Genomic DNA, 23,534 nt, shown 5'->3' with positions numbered 1-23,534 from the left:
TATTCATACCTTAGCTGAAGATTCTTGCAGATTGTGTGCATTTTGGATTTGTTTAAACATTGCAATTCGTTAATTTCATATAAGATGCCTCACTGGACAGAAGAAAGAGTAGCGTTATTAATATCCCTTTGGAGAGAATTTGCTGTACTGCTCACCTCCCTGGTTGTAGAATCGTACATACGGTGATATAGGAGATTTTGAGCGGGGAAATCCACTTTCGAACCGCGAGCCAGGCACAGTAATATTGCAAAGTGCGCATGCGTCAATTTTCGGACTAATTTCCCGAAGCAGGCTGTTCGAGCTGATGAAGACGCACATTCGCAGTATCGGGCTATTTTCTAAGACCGCAAAATGTCCCGCTAGTTTGAACTTCGGGCTGATGAAGACACGCCTATCCATCTAATGTCTTTTTTGACTTTTTTTTTCTCCAGAAAATACTGTAGCTACATGTTTGCTGTGTATAAGTGATGAGCAAGGCATCAATATTTCATAGTAGAGTTATGTCATACTTTAGAAAGGAGGCGATGTGATGTCGTGATTTGTTGTTTCAGAAGTGTAAAAAAATACATATCAGTGGCGGATCCAGAGGGGGTGCACCGGGCGCGCGCCCCCTTTTTATTTGTTGTTAAAACAAAAGAAATAAAAAGAAAAAAAGTGAGATGAAACCCGGAAGTAGCATGAAATTCTTGTTTGCGCCCCCGCATATAGCTGCATACTAAATAGCAGCAAAGGTATTGGTAGAGATGAAGATTTAAAGAGCTTTTAAACTTTCTGCGAGATACTGAGAAACTACTTATGAAATGTTACAGAGCATACCGTTCTAAGATGAATTCAAAGTTTATTGATGAAAATCGGTTTTGAAATGGCTAAGATATCCAATACTAAGTAAAAGAGAGCCATCCTAATAAATGGTGATGAGTCCCACCTTTTATTAGTATCTTTTATGATAAATACGAAATCGAAATTGTTTATGACAAATCATGAAACTATCATTGGTTTTTTGGATTATTATTTAATCATTATGACAAAATAAAAAAATATGACAAATAAAAAAAAATCATCATTGATTGAAAATCAATTTACCAATACTGTAATTTACATCACGAATCCATTGAATCTTTATAGAAAGCTATCGGATCAAGTTAAATTGTAAATCCAATAAACAACAACAACTGGACAACGGATCGTGAAGTAGAAAAGAGCTTTTATTGTAATATATTCAGTCGTCTATAACAAATTGTCAAGGACAAATTCTATGCGGAAATATACAACTCTATAGAATGGTAGAAATGCCTGTCGGTTCATGACAAGCAATCGTTCTTTGAATTTTGTAAGAACTATTTTCTGAAATATAATCATTTCTTTCTCTGTTTACTTCTTCATCAGCGTTTTATTGTCATGCGTTACCATTTTTAGGTCCTGTAATCAATGTTATAATGATAATACTATTAATGATAATAATCATTATTATTATCATCATTATTATTATTATTATTATTATTATTATTATTATTATTCATTTATTCATTTATTTGTTATTATTAGTAGCAGTATTTCTGTTTTTGTTGTTATCATTATCATGACCAGTACGGTGTAATCACTATGACATCACTTAACATGCTTAAACATCAGGTTTTGAATTATGTAACTAAAGATTGTTTGTCGTACAATTTTAGTAAACTATCCTCCATTAAAATACCATTTGTAATCTCACCATACATCAGTGACCAAAGCGTTTCGATTGATTCCCAATCAAAAACATTGCCAACTGTATTATTTATTTCATATATTTCATTTCCAACAATAAAAAAAAATATTATAGCTACTTAAATCAGCAGGCCTACAACATTGATCTGAAGCACAGTAGGCCTAAAAATCTAAATTATCAGACTCCATCTCCCAGTCCCTTGTATCTGTTTTCGTGCTGCTCCTCCTCCCCGCATACATCATAATAATAGGTCTATCAAGCTTTATCTCTATATACATCTATCTTTTTTCCTCTCTTCCTCACTCTTCTTTAGAATATACCTTTATATCTTCTGACCTGTAAGCACCTCTCTAAAACTGGACTGGACATCCCCTTGTTACAATTCATTTTATTCTTCATAAATTCTCGTTATAACGAAATAATGTTTATTCATTGTGTGGATGATATACTATTATATATTTCACTCCCATATTAATTGTTATCAAATTCTGCTCAATAATGTATACTCCTCACCGTGCGATATCCACTCTGCCCAGTCGAGACACCAATATAGCGTAATTATTATACCTGTAAAAGTTACCCGAAAAGAGAGTTTCACAATTTCAGTTGTAACGTTTCCTTCGCCAATGACAAAGAAACATGCAATTCAAAATGCGTTTTACATGTCGGTTCAACTCAATTAGAATAAGCAACCCCGACAAAGCCTGGTTGAACCTTGACGTATTCACTTTGACTTTGATTAGATTGATGGGAAGCGTCCTGCAATCGTCAGGTTGCTAAAATCTGCCACACAACGCATTGTCATCGATCGCTATCATTGGAGTATTATGTGCACCGCGACATCCGACTCTGAAATCTTTTATGGTTTTGCAAGATCAATGACTTTGGTATGCTGATTATCCGCAATAAACAAGGACGGATCCAGGAATTCTGTAAAGGGGGGGGGGGGCAACTAATATTTCTGGTGCCACTTCCGGGTTTCGTTTCTTTCTTTCTTTTTTCTTTTTTTTTAAACGAAAAATAAGGGGGGCATGCGCCAGTTGCGCCCCCCCCCCCCCGATCCGCCACTGATAAATTCTTCATTTCAGACTCGATGATGATGATGTTGCGGCAGACATTTTATGACATTGTATAAAGAAATGCATTAATGCAGCAAGTAAGTTCACCGGTTTTCTTCCACGTCGTTCAGATTTTAATTGCGTCATGCATCTATGCGACTGCTAACAAATTGAATGACATTGAAAACTGTACATGTATTCATTTTTATGGATAATATTTATATCATTTTCACATATTTTAAGGGGCGTTGCAAGAAAGTTGCAGTCACTTGCAACCATGCACTCAGTCGTATGAGAAATTCACTTCAAATTTGCATTCAAATGAAAGACTTGGAGTTGATTGCAAGACCTCATTGATTTCAGCTTTCTTCTTGCAACGGAAAGTTGCAATTGATTGTAAGTTGCGCTTGATCCATCAGTTTTTATTGCAAGGTTTGCAATTGACATTTGCCATCGATTGCAACTCGACTTACATTGTACTTGCAAAGCCCCCGTAATATGGCTTCCAGGGCACCGTTTCATGAAAGTTGTCAATCTCTGACAATTGCCACAGTAACAGCCACTGACCAGAGCTTCACATCCATTTAAAACCAATGATTTTTACTGAAAATTGTCAGAGACTGACAACTTGTCAGGATTGACAACTTTTATGAATGGTGCCCTGGAGGGTACTTCATGAAGCGTTTTGTCCGACAAACTTGTCAGACATGAAGCGTTTTGTCCGACAAACTTGTCAGACAAATTTGCTCTCAGCGAATCAGATGCAAGGATTTCAATAGCTTCTAGCAGTAAATGTCAGATGAAATATCTGGCAAAACGCTTAATGAAATGCCCCCCCCCCCCCCAATAATAATCTGCCTTGGCTTGTATTTTTTGCCTACCAGAATATGACGCCCTCTAACGACGAAAAAATAACAAGATGAGCTATGTGATATTTGGTTACAGCTCGTTATTCCGAAGGTTCGTTATTCCGAAGGCTCGTCAGTCCGAAGATTCGTTATTCCGAAGGTTCGTTTTTCCGAATTTTATTTTCGGATTAACAAATCTTCGGAATAACGAACCTTCGGAATAATGAAACAAATGTTCGGATTAACGAACCCTTTTTCATTTTCGGATTAACGAACCTCTGGGTATAGGGAATTTGTGTGTTTCGGAATAGCGAACCTTCGGAATAACGAACCTTCGGAATATCGAACCTTCGGAATAACGAACAGCACCCGTGGTGGTTTTTATCCGACCTGCTTTCGGCATCAAGACGGCGACTCTCTCGCCGCGATGACCGCATTAACAGGGCAGGGACTACTATGGGCAAAGGATTTGGAAACCAGACTAACATACAATCTACTTTATACAATGTGCTACGTGTTAAAATACGCTAACACTGCAGACTAAGGACACTTTGGAATCTATAAAATCATCCATTACACATGATATAAACAAACTTTTCCAAAACGACCGACAAAATAAAACCAGACATCGGGATATACGGAATTACAGATTACAGTACACCCTTGTCCTCTAAACATACCATACAGTTCCAATGCCTATAGTTTTGAAACAAAATGTAATTCACTTAAAAGAACCGGGCTTACTGATTATAGTAGATTTAGCAATTGCACAAGTCATATTTTTTTTTTTTCAAGTTGATTGTATAGTCATGTAATCATATCGCAATCAGTTATTATGTTATACCCATTATCACCATCATCACATGCATTTCAAAGACGGGCTGTCATGCAACATCACGGTCCTTAAACTCACTTTAATTAACAATCAAAATTAATTTTCGTACAAAATGTAGGCCTATAACTGTTATGTGGTTATTCCCTCCTTGCCCAAAGAGCGTCTGCATAGTCGACCTCCCATAAAGACACGACTGGTTTTCATAATACATCGGCGTTTCTACCAATAACATGACCGTGCACCGAGGAATAAAAACAAGAAATGACCATGCAAAATGTTCACACCTTGTATCCGGGTTTTTAATATTTTTGTTATTTCTAATGATTATTTTGTTTCCTGAAACCGGCTTTTACTAATGCTTGCAGCGTACGATACTCTGAAAGAAGAAGTCAATAGCAGGGACCGCGTCTTTGCCGAACTATATAAAACTGTATATCACAACGTTATTTTTCACATTTCTTTTGCATAATAAGTCTCCATTAAGTTTCTGCAGGCGTATGAGAACGATGTTTTGCCTGTAGGTCTTTTCAACAAAAAAAAAGTACGGTATGTTGTGCGAGGAGCAAGTGTTACCACGGTATCATGTCACTCAGTTCATGATTGTCTTACAGCACACGTGAGTCCAGCATTAACTTGAGGGTATTCATCGTCACAAGTTTCCGTGGTACTTTGTACTGGTTAGCTGTAGCCGTGCTGTTAGCTAGGATGTAGTCTTGCAAACGACCGAATGTTCCGGGTTTGACGACATAAATGCGGGGTGGCGCTATGACATCTCTGTCGCGAAACGTGTGGTAGGGGAAAGAGAGGGCTCGAAGCTGTTCGTCAATCTGGAAAATAATCGTAAATTATACGAAAACAACAACAAAATACACACAATATAAACATACAGGCTTACGAGATATCGATTTCATTCCTTTAACTATTGCACAGTTAAGTTTGTTATACATGTACTGGCACATATTGAATGGAGTAGGCATCAACTATTTGTATGACGGAGAAAACAACATGAGTATAATACAAGCGTATAGGTATATGAACAGCGACATAGACACCAAGAATCACACACCGATGGCAAAATCAAACGCGTTAAAACAGACGCTGTATCCGAGTATGCTAAATAGCTCATAATAGAAATCAACGGGGCATGATAATACGGAAGCGTCAAACGTGACATAATAAGTGGGATTTTTACTGCTTTACCTTTTTGTGCAAAATGCTGGCGATAGTTGTCGTTTCACTCTGACACACACCCACAGCATACACAAAGAACAAAATCTCTGCACTGAATTTAAATCTATCAGGTATTTAGAAGGTGAATAATTACAACTATCCTGGAAAAAAAAATCTTATGGAAATGTGCTGGTTGGCAACATAACTAGAGTATGCGGCTCTTTATAGGACAAGAAGAAGAAAGCACATACCTTTATGAAATCCTTCTCGGTAAGGCAGCCGGGTTCGGGAAGTGGGTCTAGCTCCAGGAAGATCACATAGAATGGACGATGCTCATCATGTGTTGATGTGTCTCCTGGGTCATCTGACGGAGAACAAGATAGTGACGAGTAATTTGGGGTCTTCTGTATGTTGCAAAAGTCGCTCATTGTGTTTCAATAACTTACCAATGGACCTCATGGCACTATTTTCTTTTTCACATTCTACACAAAAGGACTTTGGTTTCAAGTGTTTTATCTGGAAAGCTTTATTGTCTCGAGTATTTTGTCCATTGCCGGTAAAGTTTATTCGACTCGTTTTCTTGGCAACGATTGCGACTGAGAAAGGACATGATAAAACCAGAAAGAAAAAAAAAATCCTCTGTAATTTTGCAACTACTTAAAGCGACATTATAATATATTATATCAACAGGTAGACAGGAAATAGGAGAGAAAAAGACAAACAAGCAGACAGACAAATAGAGGGAAACATTAGATCAATTATTATTCTTACAATCCAAAGTTATGTAGGCTTATAAAATTACAAAAAAGAAATAGTATATATATATATATTTTTTTTTTCTGTGACGACCGAGCAACGGCCTATTCTGTCATGTACAGTGCACTCCTTGTACTGAAAACCCGAGGCAATTTATATGGTTGTCATGGAGGAATTCGCTTCATTTTAAAGGGATGTAATCTATATTATGTATTTATACCAGATCATTCGAAGTCTTACCCAACTGCTGCAGCAGTGAGCTCTCCGCGACGGCGTACTCCACGAGCTGGAACCCCGACCAAGATTTCAGTGCGCCCTCTATTGACTGTTGTACCGTAGCTTGGTCCAACTTTTCACTACTAACATTTAGCATCTGTCCAGACCTGTATCCATGGTAACGATCACAGATTAAAATCATATTCTGCTGAAGAATTAACAAGTATTGAAAAGTTGATATCTTTTTGTACACCCCGACACAAATGACTCTTATTTGACGCATAATGGAAATTTGCTACACCGTTTTAAAGAAAATTTCTTTATGCTTTCCCAGAAAGATTATGATGATTGAAATAAAAGCATTTTGCTTGTGTTTGATAACTATGAAAAGCATTGCAATTGTAACAACGAAGGCATTTTCTTTGGGGTTACAGTAAGGCGTCTTAGATCTTTGCCACGCGGACGTTCAGAGGGGGAAAAAAAACTGTTCTGGGCATGGGCAAAATAATTGCTTATCATAATCGATCTCGCGTCGTCTGAGTTTTCCCTATGTGTTCTGGGCCATTTTTTCTCAATTTGGAGAGCTACTTGATGCACCGATCATAATTATGGGAGCTTCATTTTACTTTATATGGGTTGCTTCTCCGCGAATTCTTAAACAACTGTGTAACAAGACGCAGGGAGAGAGGAGACTGGCCAACGCAATCGTCGTCTTAAACGTCTGTGTCACAAATCTAAGACTCCCTGGGGCCCGTTGCATAAAACTCCAACCGGATTTTTTCCGGTTGAAATCACAAAATTCCGGTTGGAAGCTCCCAACCATAGTTTTTATGCAACGGATTTTACATTCTTAGATTAGCAACCTTAAAAAATTCAGATTGGGCAAATCCCAACCTGAATTTTTTAAGGTTGCTAAAAAAGTTTTATGCAACGGGACCCTGATAACACACTTACACACTTGAGCAGATAGACGTTGATAGAGGCGATAAACATTTTAGAGAAGAATTTCACTGTCATTGTCGTACCTGTACATAAACTCGATCACGGGAGTGTTATGATGAAATCGAGTCACACGCACGACGTCCCCGTATCTGAAGCGATAGATTCCAAAGATCTGAGTGACGACAACTTCGTAGGTGCCTCCTACTCGCAACTCGTCGATAAAGTACGTTTCCGGTTCATCCTCATGCCTAATAAAATAACGTCATATCCGAAGTGGGTTTGTTAATGGTCACATCCTTAAAGGGAACGCAAACCCAAAGAGCAATGTGGATTGAGTGAAAGCAGCAACATCAGTAGAACACATCAGTGAAAGTTTGAGGAAAATTGGACAATCGAAGAGAGAGTTATGAATTTTTAAAGTTTTGGTGTTGGAACCGCTGGATGAGGAGACTACTAGAGGTTATGACGTATGAGTGGACAACAATTTAAAGAAAATATAAAGAGAAATCCACAAAAAAATCCTTTTTGATGAAAATTACAAATTTCATCAACTTGATACTGACATGTTATTAGTAGCAATATTATTCCCCCTGCTTTCTGAAAGCGGCTAGTCAAGTGCTTTTTCATAATGCTAGAAAAGTGATTTTTTTTTTTGGTAGAATTTTCTGTATTTTTTTTTTTTGTATTGTTGTCCTCTCATACATCATAACCTCTTGTAGTCTCCTCATCCAAAAAAAAAAATAATAATAATAATAATAATACTTATTGATAGACCTCGGAGATAAAAATTAAAAATTCATAACTTTTTCATCGATTGTCCGATTTTCCTCAAACTTTCACTGGTGTGTTCTATTAATGTTGCTGCTTTCACCCAATCCATATTGCTCTTTGGGCTTGCGTTCCTTTTAAATAATAAGAGTAACCTTCAAAACTAAATCTGCCAGTCCAGTCGTTATCCAAAAAAAAAAAAAAATAATAATAATAATAATACTTATTGATAGACCTCGGAGATAAAAATTATGCATGTAAATAAAGGAGTGAAAACTGAAAACGTTGGGGGACCATAACTTGTTTGGTAGAGGAGCAAGTTTCTATAACTAATTACGAAGATTTACCACATAAATCTCTCATGGGAATTATCAACTTGTTTTATCATTTGCCATTTGACTAATCGCTTTCTCTATGCCGATGGATTTCTCCTCATGCACCAATGTTTTTCACATTAAAGTGATGTGGTTCCTTCTTGCTGAATTCAAATTGTCATACTAAATATTACACCAATACCATTGTATCGGGTTGTGATTGCAGAAAATAATAAGATATCATCGACAGTCTTCTTAAGAAACTACAAGCAATTTGGAAACATATTTTATATTCTTATCTGTTGTTACTATCGTACAGAAACTGTCGCAAGACAGAATTCTCAACTAGGCCTTCTCAACTAGGATATCAAGATGGACTTACATGTGGTCTTCCGGAATGAATTCGAAGACGGTGAACGTTGGCATGAGAACATATTCTTCCTTCCCCTCTTTCATTGGCCACATGTTAAATGCTACGACACCCTCCGTGGCGCTCAGCATGTAGCCAAATATAGGGATTCCTGGGGATGAAGACAATGTTAGCAAAAATCACAATTCAACGTGATAGGTTGATTTTATTACCACATCAAGCCATGTCAGGGCATGAACATTATCGTAGAAACGCGCCAAACGCCTATTTCCAGGATAATTATGATAATGTGGATACACAGTAACTTGATAGTGGGGAATTATACATTATCCTTGAAAATAAAAGATCGGATATCGATACAAATACATGAATCAAAACGTGTAGCAAGTATAATTATTAATGAATGACGTGATCGGTAGGCGTGCGTGATTCAATACTAAGCAGACATTAATCTTCAAACGAAGAATCATTCTTCAACCAAATGATCACAAGTCAAGCCTTAAATGGGCTAGCACATAATAAGTCAGTTATTCATCGAAAACTTGGGAGAAGTGGAAGAGCTTATAAGAAACAAAATCAAAAGATTCCTATATACCCTTTGCGTAAGACTTCTGTAGGATGCCTCTGAGTCCCTGAGAATCTTTAGCCTGGATACTGAGGAGATGTGGCCACACCCTCTTCACGATACCATCGAAGCCTTTCTCGAACTCCCGCCTCAGGTGTGCCGCTCTCTCTGGGTCGCCTCCACCTAGGGCCTTTTCAAGTGTGCGTCGAGTCTCGGGTGAAATAGTCTTGGCCGAAACTGTCCCATTCTCGATGTCGCGGACGATGTCTGGCCAGCATCTCTCGAGCTGACGCATGGCGAACATGATGGTGGAGGTGAAACTGGCGTACATGCCGCTGAGGTTTGGGTCTCGCAGTCCGAACAGGAGATGGACGTAGACTGAATCGTAATTATCGTAGACATCGAAGCCCGCCCCCGGCGACGAGTAGAGGGCGAGAATTGTCTTCATCCAGTTAGGAATCATTGATGCTGGGCCCATGAGGGTTCCCCCCTCCGTGCGCCGTATCTTCGGCGCGATGTGGAAACGCATATCTCGCTGGAGCATGCTTCTCTCGCTGAGGAACCTGACACCAATTTCCATTATCAAAGCCATGCTGTATCGAAAGATTCGGGAAAAATAAGGCTTAGTATACGGGAACATTTTGTATTTCCCAGTTGTCCCTGACGTCAAGGCGAAACGAGTTGGTGGGTCGCTAGTCAAGACCTTCTCTTCTCCTTTTGCCATTCTATCCACGTATGGTCGATATGACTCATATGTGGTCAAAGGGTGGCGCGCTCGTAGTTCCTTCAATGACGTCACCGAGTTGATTCCATGATCCCTAGAGTAGGCAGTGTCCTGGTTCAGCTGGATGATTTCCCGGAGGTACTGCTCCTGCGTCTGGCGAGGATTCACCCAAGATTCTTCGCATTGTTTTACTTTACCGTGGCGCGTCACTTGTACCAGGGCCATATAGATGAACTGTGCACAGACTGACCACAGGGTGTGGCCGTAGGAGATTCTCAAAGTGGACAGCCAGATGAATAGAAAGGCCAGGAGCACTGCAGGCACAGACATCAAACCTCCAAGGGGAAAATGCATGACAACAATGAGCGACATCAATTTTCACTCGAGTTTAGTTTATCCATCTCGTATACACACTCCCTGTATCAGCCTCGGGCTACAAATTAATATCCATGATACGCAAGAACACAACAAGCACAAATCATATTAATACACTTAAAGGGGATGGCTAGTAACTGATCAGTGGGAATCAGTGGGAATGCTGGGGGTGATTGATCCAGTCCTTGTGGGATTCATTTAAGATTACATTATATATCTATTGCTGTGTGAAAATTGTTGTTTGCTTAAGAATGGTCTCATATTCAAGTAATGTGCACTTTAAGTTAACGATCGCCCCGTCACTGTACAGGCATGCTAACCTGGAAACATTAAACTGCACATTACTTGAATATGAGACCATTCTGAAGCAAATAATTTTCACACAACAATAGATATATAATGTACTCTTAAATGAATCCCACAAGGATAGGAACAATCACCCCCAGCATTCCCACTGATTCCCACTGATCAGTTACTAGCCATCCCCTTTAACATGACGCCCACAGGGTATGATTAATATGACAGGGTCATGAGAGATAGATACCCATGAATTTCAGGAGTGACACTGAAAATGTAACTTGCGGAAGTGCTCGTATATTGAAAGACTGCTCAAATTTGTTTATATTCACTATCCAACAATTTACTTTCATTGCCCGCTAGCTTCCTTCTCTATAGGAAAACATGTTTCATGCGATTGACTGAATCGGTCTGTATGTTGCCGTCGGGGATACGTTCCGCGGAGAAATACGCCTGGGTTCACGGAATCCCCACTTCATCATAACGGAGGATCGAGAGCCGTAAAAGTCAACAACATGATTAAAAACAACAACAACAACAACAACAACAACAACAACAACACTCATCACTGCTCATCCGCACAGACGGATTTTTCTGTCTGGTTTCATGCATGAAGTAGGACATCAGGCTCTATCATTGTGTTGGACTTATTTCAGTGCAACTATCATTTCATGATAAACCTCTTTACACAGGCATTGGCATGACATAGGCCTATAACTATTGCCTGCCGAGTGCATTTACATTGTATCCAGATTGTATCCAGAACATGAGGATACCTCAGGGATGCGTGCGGCATTCAATATTTAATTCAATTCAATGCAATTTAAATGCAATTCTATAGCCAATAGTACCCTTTTCTTGTCGATACAGGTTCAAGGAAAAACGAAACGTATCATAACTAATCGTTAGAAAAATAATTGTGTTATTGGAAAAGAGAGGTCCACGTAAAGACAAGCTTGTAGAAAGGAACAATGTGGGCCACTCAATGAATCGATCTTACAATAGAGAAAAATGGAAGGAATGGATGGAAGGAACCGAAACACACACACACACACACACACACACACACGCACAAGACACACGTCATGAACAAAGACGTAGACAGGACAAACAACAAGAGACAATAGGGAGGGGATTGTAAGCGGGAGAGGGAACAGAAGGGAAAAAAAGAAAGGACTATGAGGCAGGGGTCCACACTTACGGACCATGAGATTATGATGTTTTAATAACCACTTAGCATGCGTTTAAGAAGAAAAAAGTTACCAAGATGCCAACATGTCCAAGTTTTCTTGTGATGACTGATGAGGCGTCATTTCCTTTGTCTTGGTAATCTAAGGGCTATGTAAGCTTACGTACACAATATACTTTCTATACGCGATGTAGGCCCTATTATATTTATAGTTTAGAGGCTCTGTCGAAAACGAAAGGATGGAGTGGTCTCAAGCATGCAGGCGTATAGAAGACATACCTAGCTAGCATCAGCTACAATTGTATTTTCAAATAGAAATGAATAATTATATAAAAGACCAGCTAAAGGGGTAATAAGTCATAAACACGTTTGCAGATTATCACTTCAATCGATCGAGCTCTAAGCGAGACAGAAAAATCCGTCTCTCCGGAGGAGTTGTTTTTTTTTTATATAAATCATTATTTCTTTTTTTCTTTTTCTTTTTCTTTTGTTTCGTTTTGTTTTGTTTTGTTTTTTGGTGTTTTTTTTTTTTTTTTTTTTTTTGGGGGGGGGGGGGGGGGACATTTAGGGTTCTCCGAGGTGAAGCCAGACGAAGTCTCCGCGGAACATCCCCGACAAGACACCGACCAATCTTTCGGACAAGCTATAAACCTGAATGGCAGCACATGCACATGTATAATTATTGTATGCATGCCTAATATTATCAGGGAGGGAGGTGGTAGAAGAATTCGGGCCATCTCCCTGGTTATCATCGTTTCATGAGGGTCTTCTTTAGAGTAATTCTTGCTTACACTCATCGCACTCTTTTGCATTCCGGATATCGAAATTTTTCATGCGCACTACCTTGGCTATAAATGCACCAAATACCGTACGTCTTACCTGTAAGTATACGAAGAACGATGCCATTTTCACCATTGCAAGCACATCGGAGTGCCACCAGCGATGCCCCGGCAGAGAGAAGAGAAGCAGTTATCAGCTTAAATCGTATCAGAGTTACGCCAGCCATTATCCAAGAAATTCTTCCAGAAATACATAAAGTTGAAGTTTACTATAGTTGAAGCCATGCAGACGTGTCACCAGATCAGACGACGCTGCACGTGTACAGCGTTCACGGCATCAAATAATTTCCCTATGCGCCACGGTCAAAAATGCGTGACGACTATAATGGGGCCTCTATTGTGTCAGTACACCTCACACCTTTTTATAGCACACCGCGTAACACCAATGATGGGCCAAGCCCTCTGAGAGAGAAAGAGAGATGGGGGGGGGGGGGGTGGAGGAAAAGCCCGATCTTTTCAGAAGGCAGTTAGCATAAGATTTATACCCATGCCATGTTCTTCCATATCACAGAGGTTGTTTGACTTCTTTTTTTCGTAGTACTGTCGTGACTGTACCACACGCAGGACGATTCGTGTGGGAAATCATCCCGAGATTTACTGTGCAGCAATGCTAGCTGTTTGCACTCGATGCCCTTCTCTTCAAGTTACGTAACACTAAGAAGTTTCATCAACACTGCAGACAACAGAATATGGTCCTTGAAGGCAACCCTTTTCTCAGAGGAAACCTTGGGAGTGGTCACCCTCAATCGCAAATCCACATTCAAACCATGGAGCAGCGAGGTGTCCCACCTCCCTGCATAGTATATGGAGCAACAATACACGTAGCTTCATGCTCCACTTAGTCAAAAAGAAAAACAAGATAATGCCTATATAAAGGGCTCCTATTATGCATGCGATCAATGAAATGTGGGGACCCTCATGCTGACAAAACTAGAAAAAAAAAATGATGTTATTTTGGGGGTTTCTTTTCCAAATTTTGTTGAATGTCTCCCACTAAATGTCTGAAGTTTTACATGCTTCTACGACGTACTAGGCCTATCTTATGGTGATCTCTAAAGTTTGTATATTCGATATTTGATTGCGTCACAAGGAGCTGGGTTTTTTTTTTTCTGAGGTGTGTGTTGGGTGGGGGTAGAGAGAGGCGAGTGGATGGTAAAAGTGCATATTTGTATGCCACTTTTCTACGAGGCAACAACAATACAGTATTGTTATATCTTTCAAGGTATATTAAACTCAGTGAATGCGCAAAGTAGCATTTTTAATGAACCATCAACTAAATTCTTCCTTCCCAAAGGTTTGCGACCAAAGACCGCGAAAATAACGTTTCTCAATGCATGGTTTTCATTTCATCCTCTCTTGTTATTTATGTTGACAAAATAAAACCGACCCTGAGTACCTCTTCACAAAATAGGCTGAAAAAAATTGATATCATACATGTCATACAATTGTCGTACTGAGGTGTTCCACATGCACATTCTTTATGCCATGCCCTTCAAGGGAGTGCATAGATATTCAAATAAGTTAAACTGTTAATCCTCAGTATAAGGCAGATCGTGGAATGATGGCTTGATTGAACTTTGACAAACAGCATTTGCTAGCCAAATTTCTACATCTAATAACAATAAATAGCATTATGTAAATATAACAAAATGTAGTGTGATTCATTAAATTACTTTATATTCAATTCAATTCAGTTCAAATCAAATCAGAGTTTATTTGCAATATCACATTTTCTTTTGGACAATTTCAAGGAAAACAAACGAACAATACATTACAACAATACATAAACATACATGGAACTATTTGTTTAAAATAATGGTATCATTTGAAACAAAGTGTCATTATACAAATATCTGTAAAGGTGTGCAAAATTTGACACTGCATTAACGCAGAAATGAATGAGGAGAATCCACAAGGTATAGTGTTTTACTGTGCTAACGGTCATAATTCATAAGACATTTAAACACTTTCAACATTAAACATTTTAACCACAATGATTTACGATAGATATGTACTAATGTAATTTTAGCATCTAGTTTGATAATTACAGTTAATGATGTGGATGGCTGAAGGAAAGTCCGATTTATGATAACTCCAAGAAATTCTGATGAAACAAGGAAAATCTACTATAATAATAGTAATGATAAATATCATTTATAAAGCGCTTATTACAACTTTTCTAAGCGCTAAGCGTCTAGGAATGTAGAAAAATTAGAAGGGAGAAATCCAATCATGAAGTAGATATATATAGTAAGATGAAACACAATACAAAATACATAATACACACATTGTAAATTGTAACTTACGGAACGAACATAACATAATATATGTAATAAATCAATACAAATTATAAGTCATGAGTGAACAGACGGGTTTTCAGCAACTTTTTGAAAGAGTCTGCTGTAGGAGCTTCGCGGACGTGGATAGGTAAGTTGTTCCGAAGTGTATATAGGTGCAACATATGCTGAAGGCACGGTCGCCGTAACAAGTACGGGTGCGCGTGCCGATGTAAGTTGAATGTGTATAAATTGATATAATTACTATTATTGATATGCAACCATTCAAATGCTCGAACAATATCATTTCATGACATGTATACTTTGTCCTCTGTTGATTGGAAATTTGTACTACTAGTACGTTTCTTGATTTTCGTTGAATGGAAATAAACTATGATTGAATTGAAAAAATTGAATTGAATTCATTCACATTGTCAAGCCTGATGACAGACAAGCACGTTAGATTACAATACAACATTGTTGAGAAGTATGAAGGTGCACCTATCAAACTAAGTCAAGAGAGATACTTTTTTATTTCCAATGACAAATTTTGAAAACAGAATAGACAGTACTTGGCTTGTTATGACCTTGCTGAATGCAATGTCGTAATTAAAAACAATGCCATGTACATAGTGTAATAAACATAATGTCACAATTACGGATTCCATTGTGGTAAAGCCATGCTAATGTATCTGATAATAATGTTCCGTTTGTTTGATGGTCTTTGGATTTTTTTTTTTTTTTTTTTGGTGGTGGTAGTGGTGGTTTCAATAGTAATGAATAATTTTATGGTTTAATTAGAATTCTTTGAATAAGAATGGTTGAATGCATTATATACTGTTGTTGGCAACTATACAGCATTCTCTCGGTCACATCTCTCATGTACACTGTATGTAGCGTTATCCGCATTGTAATTACCTCCTATGTTATGCTCTTCTTCTTTCTATTTTTTTTTTATTCTAATTGCACAATTGGAACTACGCATGTATACTTATGTGTAGCTCGTTGCTGCTGTTGATGGTATTTTTTTTTAATCTGTAATCAATTTGAAAGATTTAAGTTTTTTTTTTGGGACTTTTTCTCCCTGTTTCTTTTTGTTTTACCCCTTCTCTTTGATTTCTCCGTTCGTTCTCTCTCGATCTATATGTTGCTGCTATCCTTCGATTATCTTATTCGCTTTCACACCTGTTTGCGAGTATTTATTCACACCTGTTCGTGAGTACTTATTTTTCTCTCTGCTCCGCTTTGTTTCCCTCCTTGTCATGATCCCTATGTTAGTCTCTTCTCTCTCCCTCTCTCTCTCTCTCTTGTATTTTTCTGGTTGTCCTCTTTTATTTCTTATCCGCTTCCACACCTGTTCGCAAATATTTATACAACGTCTCCTATTTAACTCCCTTGATTTTTTTTTCTATTCTCACTCTCTTCTTGAATACTGATAGTCTTGATTTTTTTGTTGTTGTCATGACACATTATGATGTTCGCATTAGGCTGCTTTTTTTTCCCATTACTTTATTTGCAGTAGGATGAAATTGATTTAAATTTCTGTGTATGACTGCATTCATTTTTAGTTGCTGGTTTTTTACTCCAAAATTTATCTATCAATATGAAAACATTTAAAGTTTTTCAATGTGTGAATTTTAATGAATTTTATCATATGTATATTGTATGTGAGGGTGTGTGCAATTTCTCTTCAGTTTATGCCTTATCTTTGTTGTTATTATTGGTGCTATCAATTTTTATGATAATGTGATTACAGTTTGTCTTTTTTTTTCGGGGGTGTCATATGAATCAGTTGTGTAAGTTGTTTTATTTCTTTTCTTTATGTTTCCCTGTTGTAAAGCTGTAAAGTTTGATGTAATCCAAATATGGTTAGTCTTCGTTTTTTTATTTGGTGTTTTTTTTTTCATAAAACCGAAAACCGAAATTGAATTACATAGAAAAATGACATTTTAACTAAAATGAGCTGAAGCCAATCACAACCGCGAATGGAAGGGAGGGGATGTGGGTGTATTGTTGGAAGAAGGGGATGGGGATAGGATACGACTGCATTATTTCCATTTTCATTTATTAACTCTTCCTATATTACTATTGAGAGGACACTAACTACAATGCTAAATCTTTAGCCATCAAGCTCTTGGAATTTAGAACTATTTAAGCGTATACTTGACGTTTTCCCGATTAGTGTCAATTCCTGTGCACTATACAATGTCATATCCGTGAAAAACTAGAAATCCATAAATCTTGCATTACTGACATAAATCATTGTATATTTTCAGACTCCTCGTTGTCTACGCCCATACAATCTCCAAAATCTTAGAACCTCGGGCCGCGAGAAAATTATGTATGTGTCGTTGTTTTTATCCATGTATGCATTTATTCATTTTTGCGTTTCATTCATCTCGTGTTTTATCTTTGAACATGGCCTTGAGTAAACTGGAGCCTGTTTGAGTGCGAACGATTATGATGAAATATCAATACTGCGGTTTTCAGAAAAAAACAACAACAACAACAACAAAACACAACACTGAACTCCTTATACATAATTTTTCACCAAGTTTCAGTAAGACTTCATTTGCTCACAGTTGACAAAACAAAACAACGTAATAGATATCTGTTCTTTTCTCCTTTATATTGTAAAATGAAGATTGATAGGGTTTTAGCATGTGATGCACCAAACTTTAGTGAATCTTTATGAGATCCAAAGAGTACTTGATATAAAAAACGGTGCATATTCTATGGTATTGAAGTAAAATGTGCTAACTTGTATTTGATTATAAACCTATGGCGTGTTGAACATTCAGTCATTACCTTATTGTAAGCTTATATTCAAGTCACATGATTTTGTTTCCATAAACGCTTACATAAGTACATAATAGTTATTTTAAGGAACTTTGAATCACATAAGTTTCATCAAAACATGGATACAATATTATAATGGTATCAACGTTGACCCCCACTAATCAAGGTGCTTTTCATCAGTGCATTTAAGATGGTAACCGAAGGAAAAGGACAAAGTGAGACAGAAATATAGAGAAAGGGGGAAAGAGCGGGGCAAAAAGAGGGAGAAGATGCAGACACAGCGATTAGAAGGAAATAGTAACCTAGGAATAATTTAAGACATGTTGAACAGAACTCCATCTACACACTAGAGGATGCATCCCGACCGGTTACTCGTTGCGAATGATTTTTCGATGCCTTTGTCTTGTGTCGTTTGAGCAGACTGCTTGGTTGGGGAATTCCCTCCAGATTGCCCGTCAGGAGACAACGGAAAACCTCTTTAAAGCTGGGATGTTTCAGACCATAGATTATGGGGTTCAAGGAGCTGTTGATGGTTAAAAATGTGCTTGTGTAGAGAGTGATAACGCTTGCGCCCGGTATGAAGAAGTTTACGACGGTGGGCAGAAAACATATCACAAACACACAGACAACGATGAAGAGATTTTTCGTGATGTCAATTTCGCGCCTGTCGAATGTTGAGTTCGAACTGTTGTTAGCCCCGCCTGATGTTCCCACCGAACTGTCCGCAAACTGCAATCGGAAATTCTTTGAACTTGCAAGAACAAATCGCAGAATGAGAAGGTAAAAAATTCCTGTCACTGTCAGCGTAACAAAGAGTATTGCTCCTTGCAGAGATACGTACATAAAGTTTGTCGGATTGTCATCGGTCACCGAACACAAGTGATAATATTCTGAAATGCCTATGGACCCTATGCCGACATACGGAGGAACTATCATGAAAACGGATGATACCACCCACGTTGCTATGGCTACGAAGGAGACTCTGCGATGGGTGTTGAATCCGCGATCGCCGCGAATTGATTTCGTGATGACATACCATCTGATGACAGCGATGCTCCCCAGGGTGAGCACGCTGCAGCATATCGATGTGAACGAGAGAGCGACGACGAGAACGCACACGATCTCAGGGAAAGGCCAGTTGTCGACGTCGCTCAAAATCATGGAAACTTGTAGGGGTAGGGTGAAGCAGACGACGAAATCCGCTACGGCGAGGCTGACCACCAGAATGTTGGTCGTTGTCTGAAGTTTCCTCGAGACAATCACCGATACGATAACCAAGGCGTTTCCCGAACAGCCGACAAAAAATACCACGAGCAAACAGACACTGATGATGGCACGGTGGAGGAAAGCGACGTCGGACGAGACTTCCTCACGGCCACCAGGTGACAAGGATGATGAAATGAATGAGGAACTTGATATTTCCGTGGCCAGTTCGGTTAAAACTTCTGTCTTTGAGGTCGCTGGTAGACTAACAGACGTCATGGTTATAGGACAAGGAGATAATGGTCCACTGCATAAAATGACTATACTTGAAGCCTATGTTACAACGTTACAGAAGCTGTGACAATCGAAAATTTTCTGAAGTGAGATACAAGCTCTACAATCTGCTCAATAATGGGGGTTTAGTTTTGAAATAGACAGTTACCTGCAGTCGACTGCCGGTCTATTTATACCAGTTTGCTGAGTGAAATAATAGCAGAAGATGTAATGAAATCATCCTTGTGTTATTCTTCCCCTTGCATTTTTAAGTGTTTTGTTTTCTGTAGGAAAAAAAAAGCAACGTGACGTTGCTATACACCCTGTTTCTTCTGTGATTCTGTAGAGGAGAAATTGCATTGTCAAAGGAAAAATGTTTTTTCTTCATATTTCATTATCCATTCCAAACGCCTGCATTGAAAACAATTAAAGTTTCATCGCTGTTTCGTGGCATTGTTACTTTGAAGGCAAGTATATCAGTCTCTATCTAAGAGCAGGCTGTGATAATGGGAACGACTAATGGGAAGCACGTGAAACACATATGATATACCATAGTTATGACACGTTTGCGAGTCAAAACTTGTATAGACAAAGTGTGGATACAGGCAGACTTTGATTAAATGAAAAAAAAAATGTGTCAGCATATTATACATTGAATCGTATACAGGGTTGCTGACTTTTCAGATTAAAAGAAATTTCCGGATGATTTTTTAGAATTTGCGTTTGAACATCTTTTCAACATTTGATTTTTTTCTTCAAAATTCACTACATATCTCAATGAGAGAGTGTGAGAGAGAGAGAGAGAGAGAGAGAGCGGGGAGGGAAGGGATGGGGGGGGGGGGAGAATGGTGATGAAGAGTGGACGGGAGAGTTACCTGCTCATGACGTGTTTATTTCTTCGTATTTGCATTATTATAAAAGTTCTTCACTGAATGCAGAGATTTCGAAATGGTCATGCATTGGGTTTTTTTCTCAACAATACAACGACAATACAACACTTTAAAAACTGACACTCGAACATGAAAATGGCATTAAAAAAGTGCGTATTTTTTCTACAAAGTTTACCTGGTATATTACTGTACATGTATGAACGAGTTTCTAGCTGCCTTGTGCTCTGCTTTCATGAGTATAGCATGACCAGCAAAGGTAAAGGTGTCAGACTTCTTTGTTGCCGGCAACCCGGATATTATACGTGTAGTCTGCTATTAAAAACCGCAAGCTCAACAATGCATTAATATTGGATTCTCTGATTGGCCAGTGGGATCGTGATTAATAGCATGCAGCTTTATGGGGCCTGTATTGTTTCGTTTCAAATCTAACAGCAAATTCACCCAAAACGCGTTGGCTTTGCTGGTTTAAACAGTTTATTCAAGGTACAATTAACAAACATCGTCAACATTTAACTCGTTTGAAAGGGATCGCGTTAGTGTTTGTTAAAATGAGTTCATCATTGCATTGACATTAAATGTTAATGCGTATCCATCACATTTTTCTCATTACAGACGTCAAGTTTTGCTAATAACAGAAAAAGAGAAAGAGAGAGGCGCGTCGTATTTCACACATAAATGCATGATAGGCTTTTACACACATTTTTTTCCACGGCAGTTACATGTACATTGTATTGTTGTTCCTATTATTATTATTGTTATTATTATCATTATTATTATTATTATTATTATTATTATTATTATTATTATTATTATTATTGTTATCATTATCATTCTCATTTATTCAGCATTTGAAAGAGACATATATTTGAATAATCAAACAACGAACGATTAATCAAAACAAGCGCATTTATACAAGAGTACAAAAAGTGAGGCTTCCCCTTATATGCTTCGCTATCCATGTTGCCGGGCTAGAAAAAACAATCAAAATCATATAAGTACGACCACCGAGCTTTTCCAACCAACACACATCAAGGAATAGCTAAAACATTTAACTGATAGTGTAAAATAACATTTTGGATTGAGCATGTATACCGATTTAATTATTGCAGGCCTACCTAGAAAATAATGTACTATTATGTCACTATAATGGTGACTGGCGCTTCTTCGCCATCTCGCACCATTCACAACAAATCTATAAAACATCCTGCCAATACGAGACAGCATCATACAATTAGCAAAAAAAAAAAAAAAATCTTTATCTGTTTACACCAATTTTTATAACAATACCCTGAACTATTTTCAAACTATAGAAATAAGATTGTGAATCTTTAAAATTCTCTTCCGATCCCCAACCCCACGGCCCAAATACTTATCGTACAACATACCGGTGTACAATCAGGTGTTTTCATTGCGCCATAATATCCAAGGTAAAGTATGAACAGAGAAAACAAATTTACTAATATTATGTCACAATCACAGCACCACAATTAACCCCACGACCCCAAACCTTAAAAATGTGAAAACGTAATAATCTGAGAAAGTGTCGTAACTCCGGATCTGGGGAGCTTACATTTCGCACAAACAGCGAAATGATAAGTCGATCTGCTGTCATACTAATATAATGCGACTGTCCGCTTCTGACTAGTGAGCCAGATGAGAGCAGAGGATTTATATTATACACACACACACACACACACACACACACACACACACACACACACACACACACACACACACACACACACACACACACACACACACACACACACACACACACACACACACACACACACACACACACACATATATATATATATATATATATATATATATATATATATATATATATATATATATATATTAATGGTTCAACATCAAAACAGCATGGCTTTGATGCAAGACTCTTCAGATCAAAATTTCTCAGAGTGCCACCATCTATGGAGCATTTACAATGCATTACAACTGTTTAGGTAGACATTGTTGATCGTATATGTGGTCTACTGTCACACTGTGGGAGTCTGATTGTCCCATTCTGTTTGCATACACGATACTCTTAATCACAATAATCGCGGCATCCAACGAATAACAGACCGTTACAGTCGACCGCTCGATTTATACTTGCACATTTGTAACGTAAAAATTCACGTGATAACTTTCACTTTTTTTTTTTTTTTTTATTAAAAAATCCCTACCCGTGGGAGTTCCCACCCTCCTCTGCTCGGTCGCTTCGCTCTCTCGCTGCAAGGATCTCACATCGTCACATTGTGTTCGCCCGTATGTTATAATCATAGTCCTTCGCACTGATTTTTTTCCCTATATGTTTAATTCCCTTTATAGAGATTTGCTTTTAAATGCTCCATAAAGGCGACTTTTATACTCTGTTTAAACAAAAAGTACCTACCGTGGCCACACCCTCGCCGAAGATCTCACACCGTCACATAATGTACTCCCCCCCCCCCCCCGTATATTATGATCATAGTCCATCCAACTTATTTTTTTTTTCAAATTGTAATTCCCTAGAAATTTGCCTTCAAATTCTCTATAAACGCGACTTTTATTCTCTGTTTTTTTGTTTTTGTTTTTGTTTTTTTTTTACAAAAAGTCCATACCGTGGGGGGGGGGGGGGGTATCCCCCTTCAAAACCCTTGCCGAGGATCTCACATCATCACATAATGTGCCCCCGTCGAGATCCCCCCCCCAAAAAAAAAAAAAAAACACAAACAAACAAACAAACAAAACAAACAAACAAACAAACAAACAAACAAACAAACACAAAAAACAAACAAACAAACAAACAGTAAGTGTTTCGGTGCGCTTGATCAATCGTGTTCAGTATTGACTTAGTTTTGAGGTGACTCCCTTTTCTTCTTCAGGAGTACCGGCACTGTCCAACACCCCGATATGGGGCCAACTGGACAGAGACAGAGCGTCGATGTTGGGGGCATTAGAATTCTATAAATCATTTCCTTGCTCTTGAATGATTTAGAGAACTGCTGCAAAGAACTCTACTTCCGACAGTTCTCACTCTGTCTTTGTCTTCTGTCTTTTATTTAACCTGCACTTCACCCATTTGTAGATTTTTTTTGTCTCTTCAATCATCTACTTTATTAATCAACTCC

General features: G+C 38.2%; 2 protein-coding genes across 2 annotated transcripts; both read right to left on the bottom strand.

The window, feature by feature from the left end:
* Nucleotides 1-5,054: 5,054 nt before the first annotated feature.
* Nucleotides 5,055-10,604, bottom strand: LOC140243482 (uncharacterized). The gene is made up of 6 exons (XM_072323155.1): nt 9,581-10,604; nt 8,998-9,136; nt 7,617-7,781; nt 6,616-6,758; nt 5,871-5,983; nt 5,055-5,276 (listed from the first exon to the last, which is right to left on the bottom strand). Exons 1-6 carry the CDS (start codon nt 10,602-10,604, stop codon nt 5,055-5,057), a joined length of 1,806 nt encoding a protein of 601 aa, XP_072179256.1.
* A 7,784-nt stretch (nt 10,605-18,388) lies between these two features.
* On the bottom strand, nt 18,389-19,531 carry LOC140243481 (mu-type opioid receptor-like). The gene has a single exon (XM_072323154.1). It carries the CDS (start codon nt 19,529-19,531, stop codon nt 18,389-18,391), a length of 1,143 nt encoding a protein of 380 aa, XP_072179255.1.
* Nucleotides 19,532-23,534: the final 4,003 nt, after the last annotated feature.

This window comes from Diadema setosum, chromosome 20 (assembly GCF_964275005.1).
Source record: "Diadema setosum chromosome 20, eeDiaSeto1, whole genome shotgun sequence".
NCBI lineage: Eukaryota > Metazoa > Echinodermata > Echinoidea > Diadematoida > Diadematidae > Diadema > Diadema setosum.
This window is presented reverse-complemented; position numbering and strand designations above follow the sequence as displayed.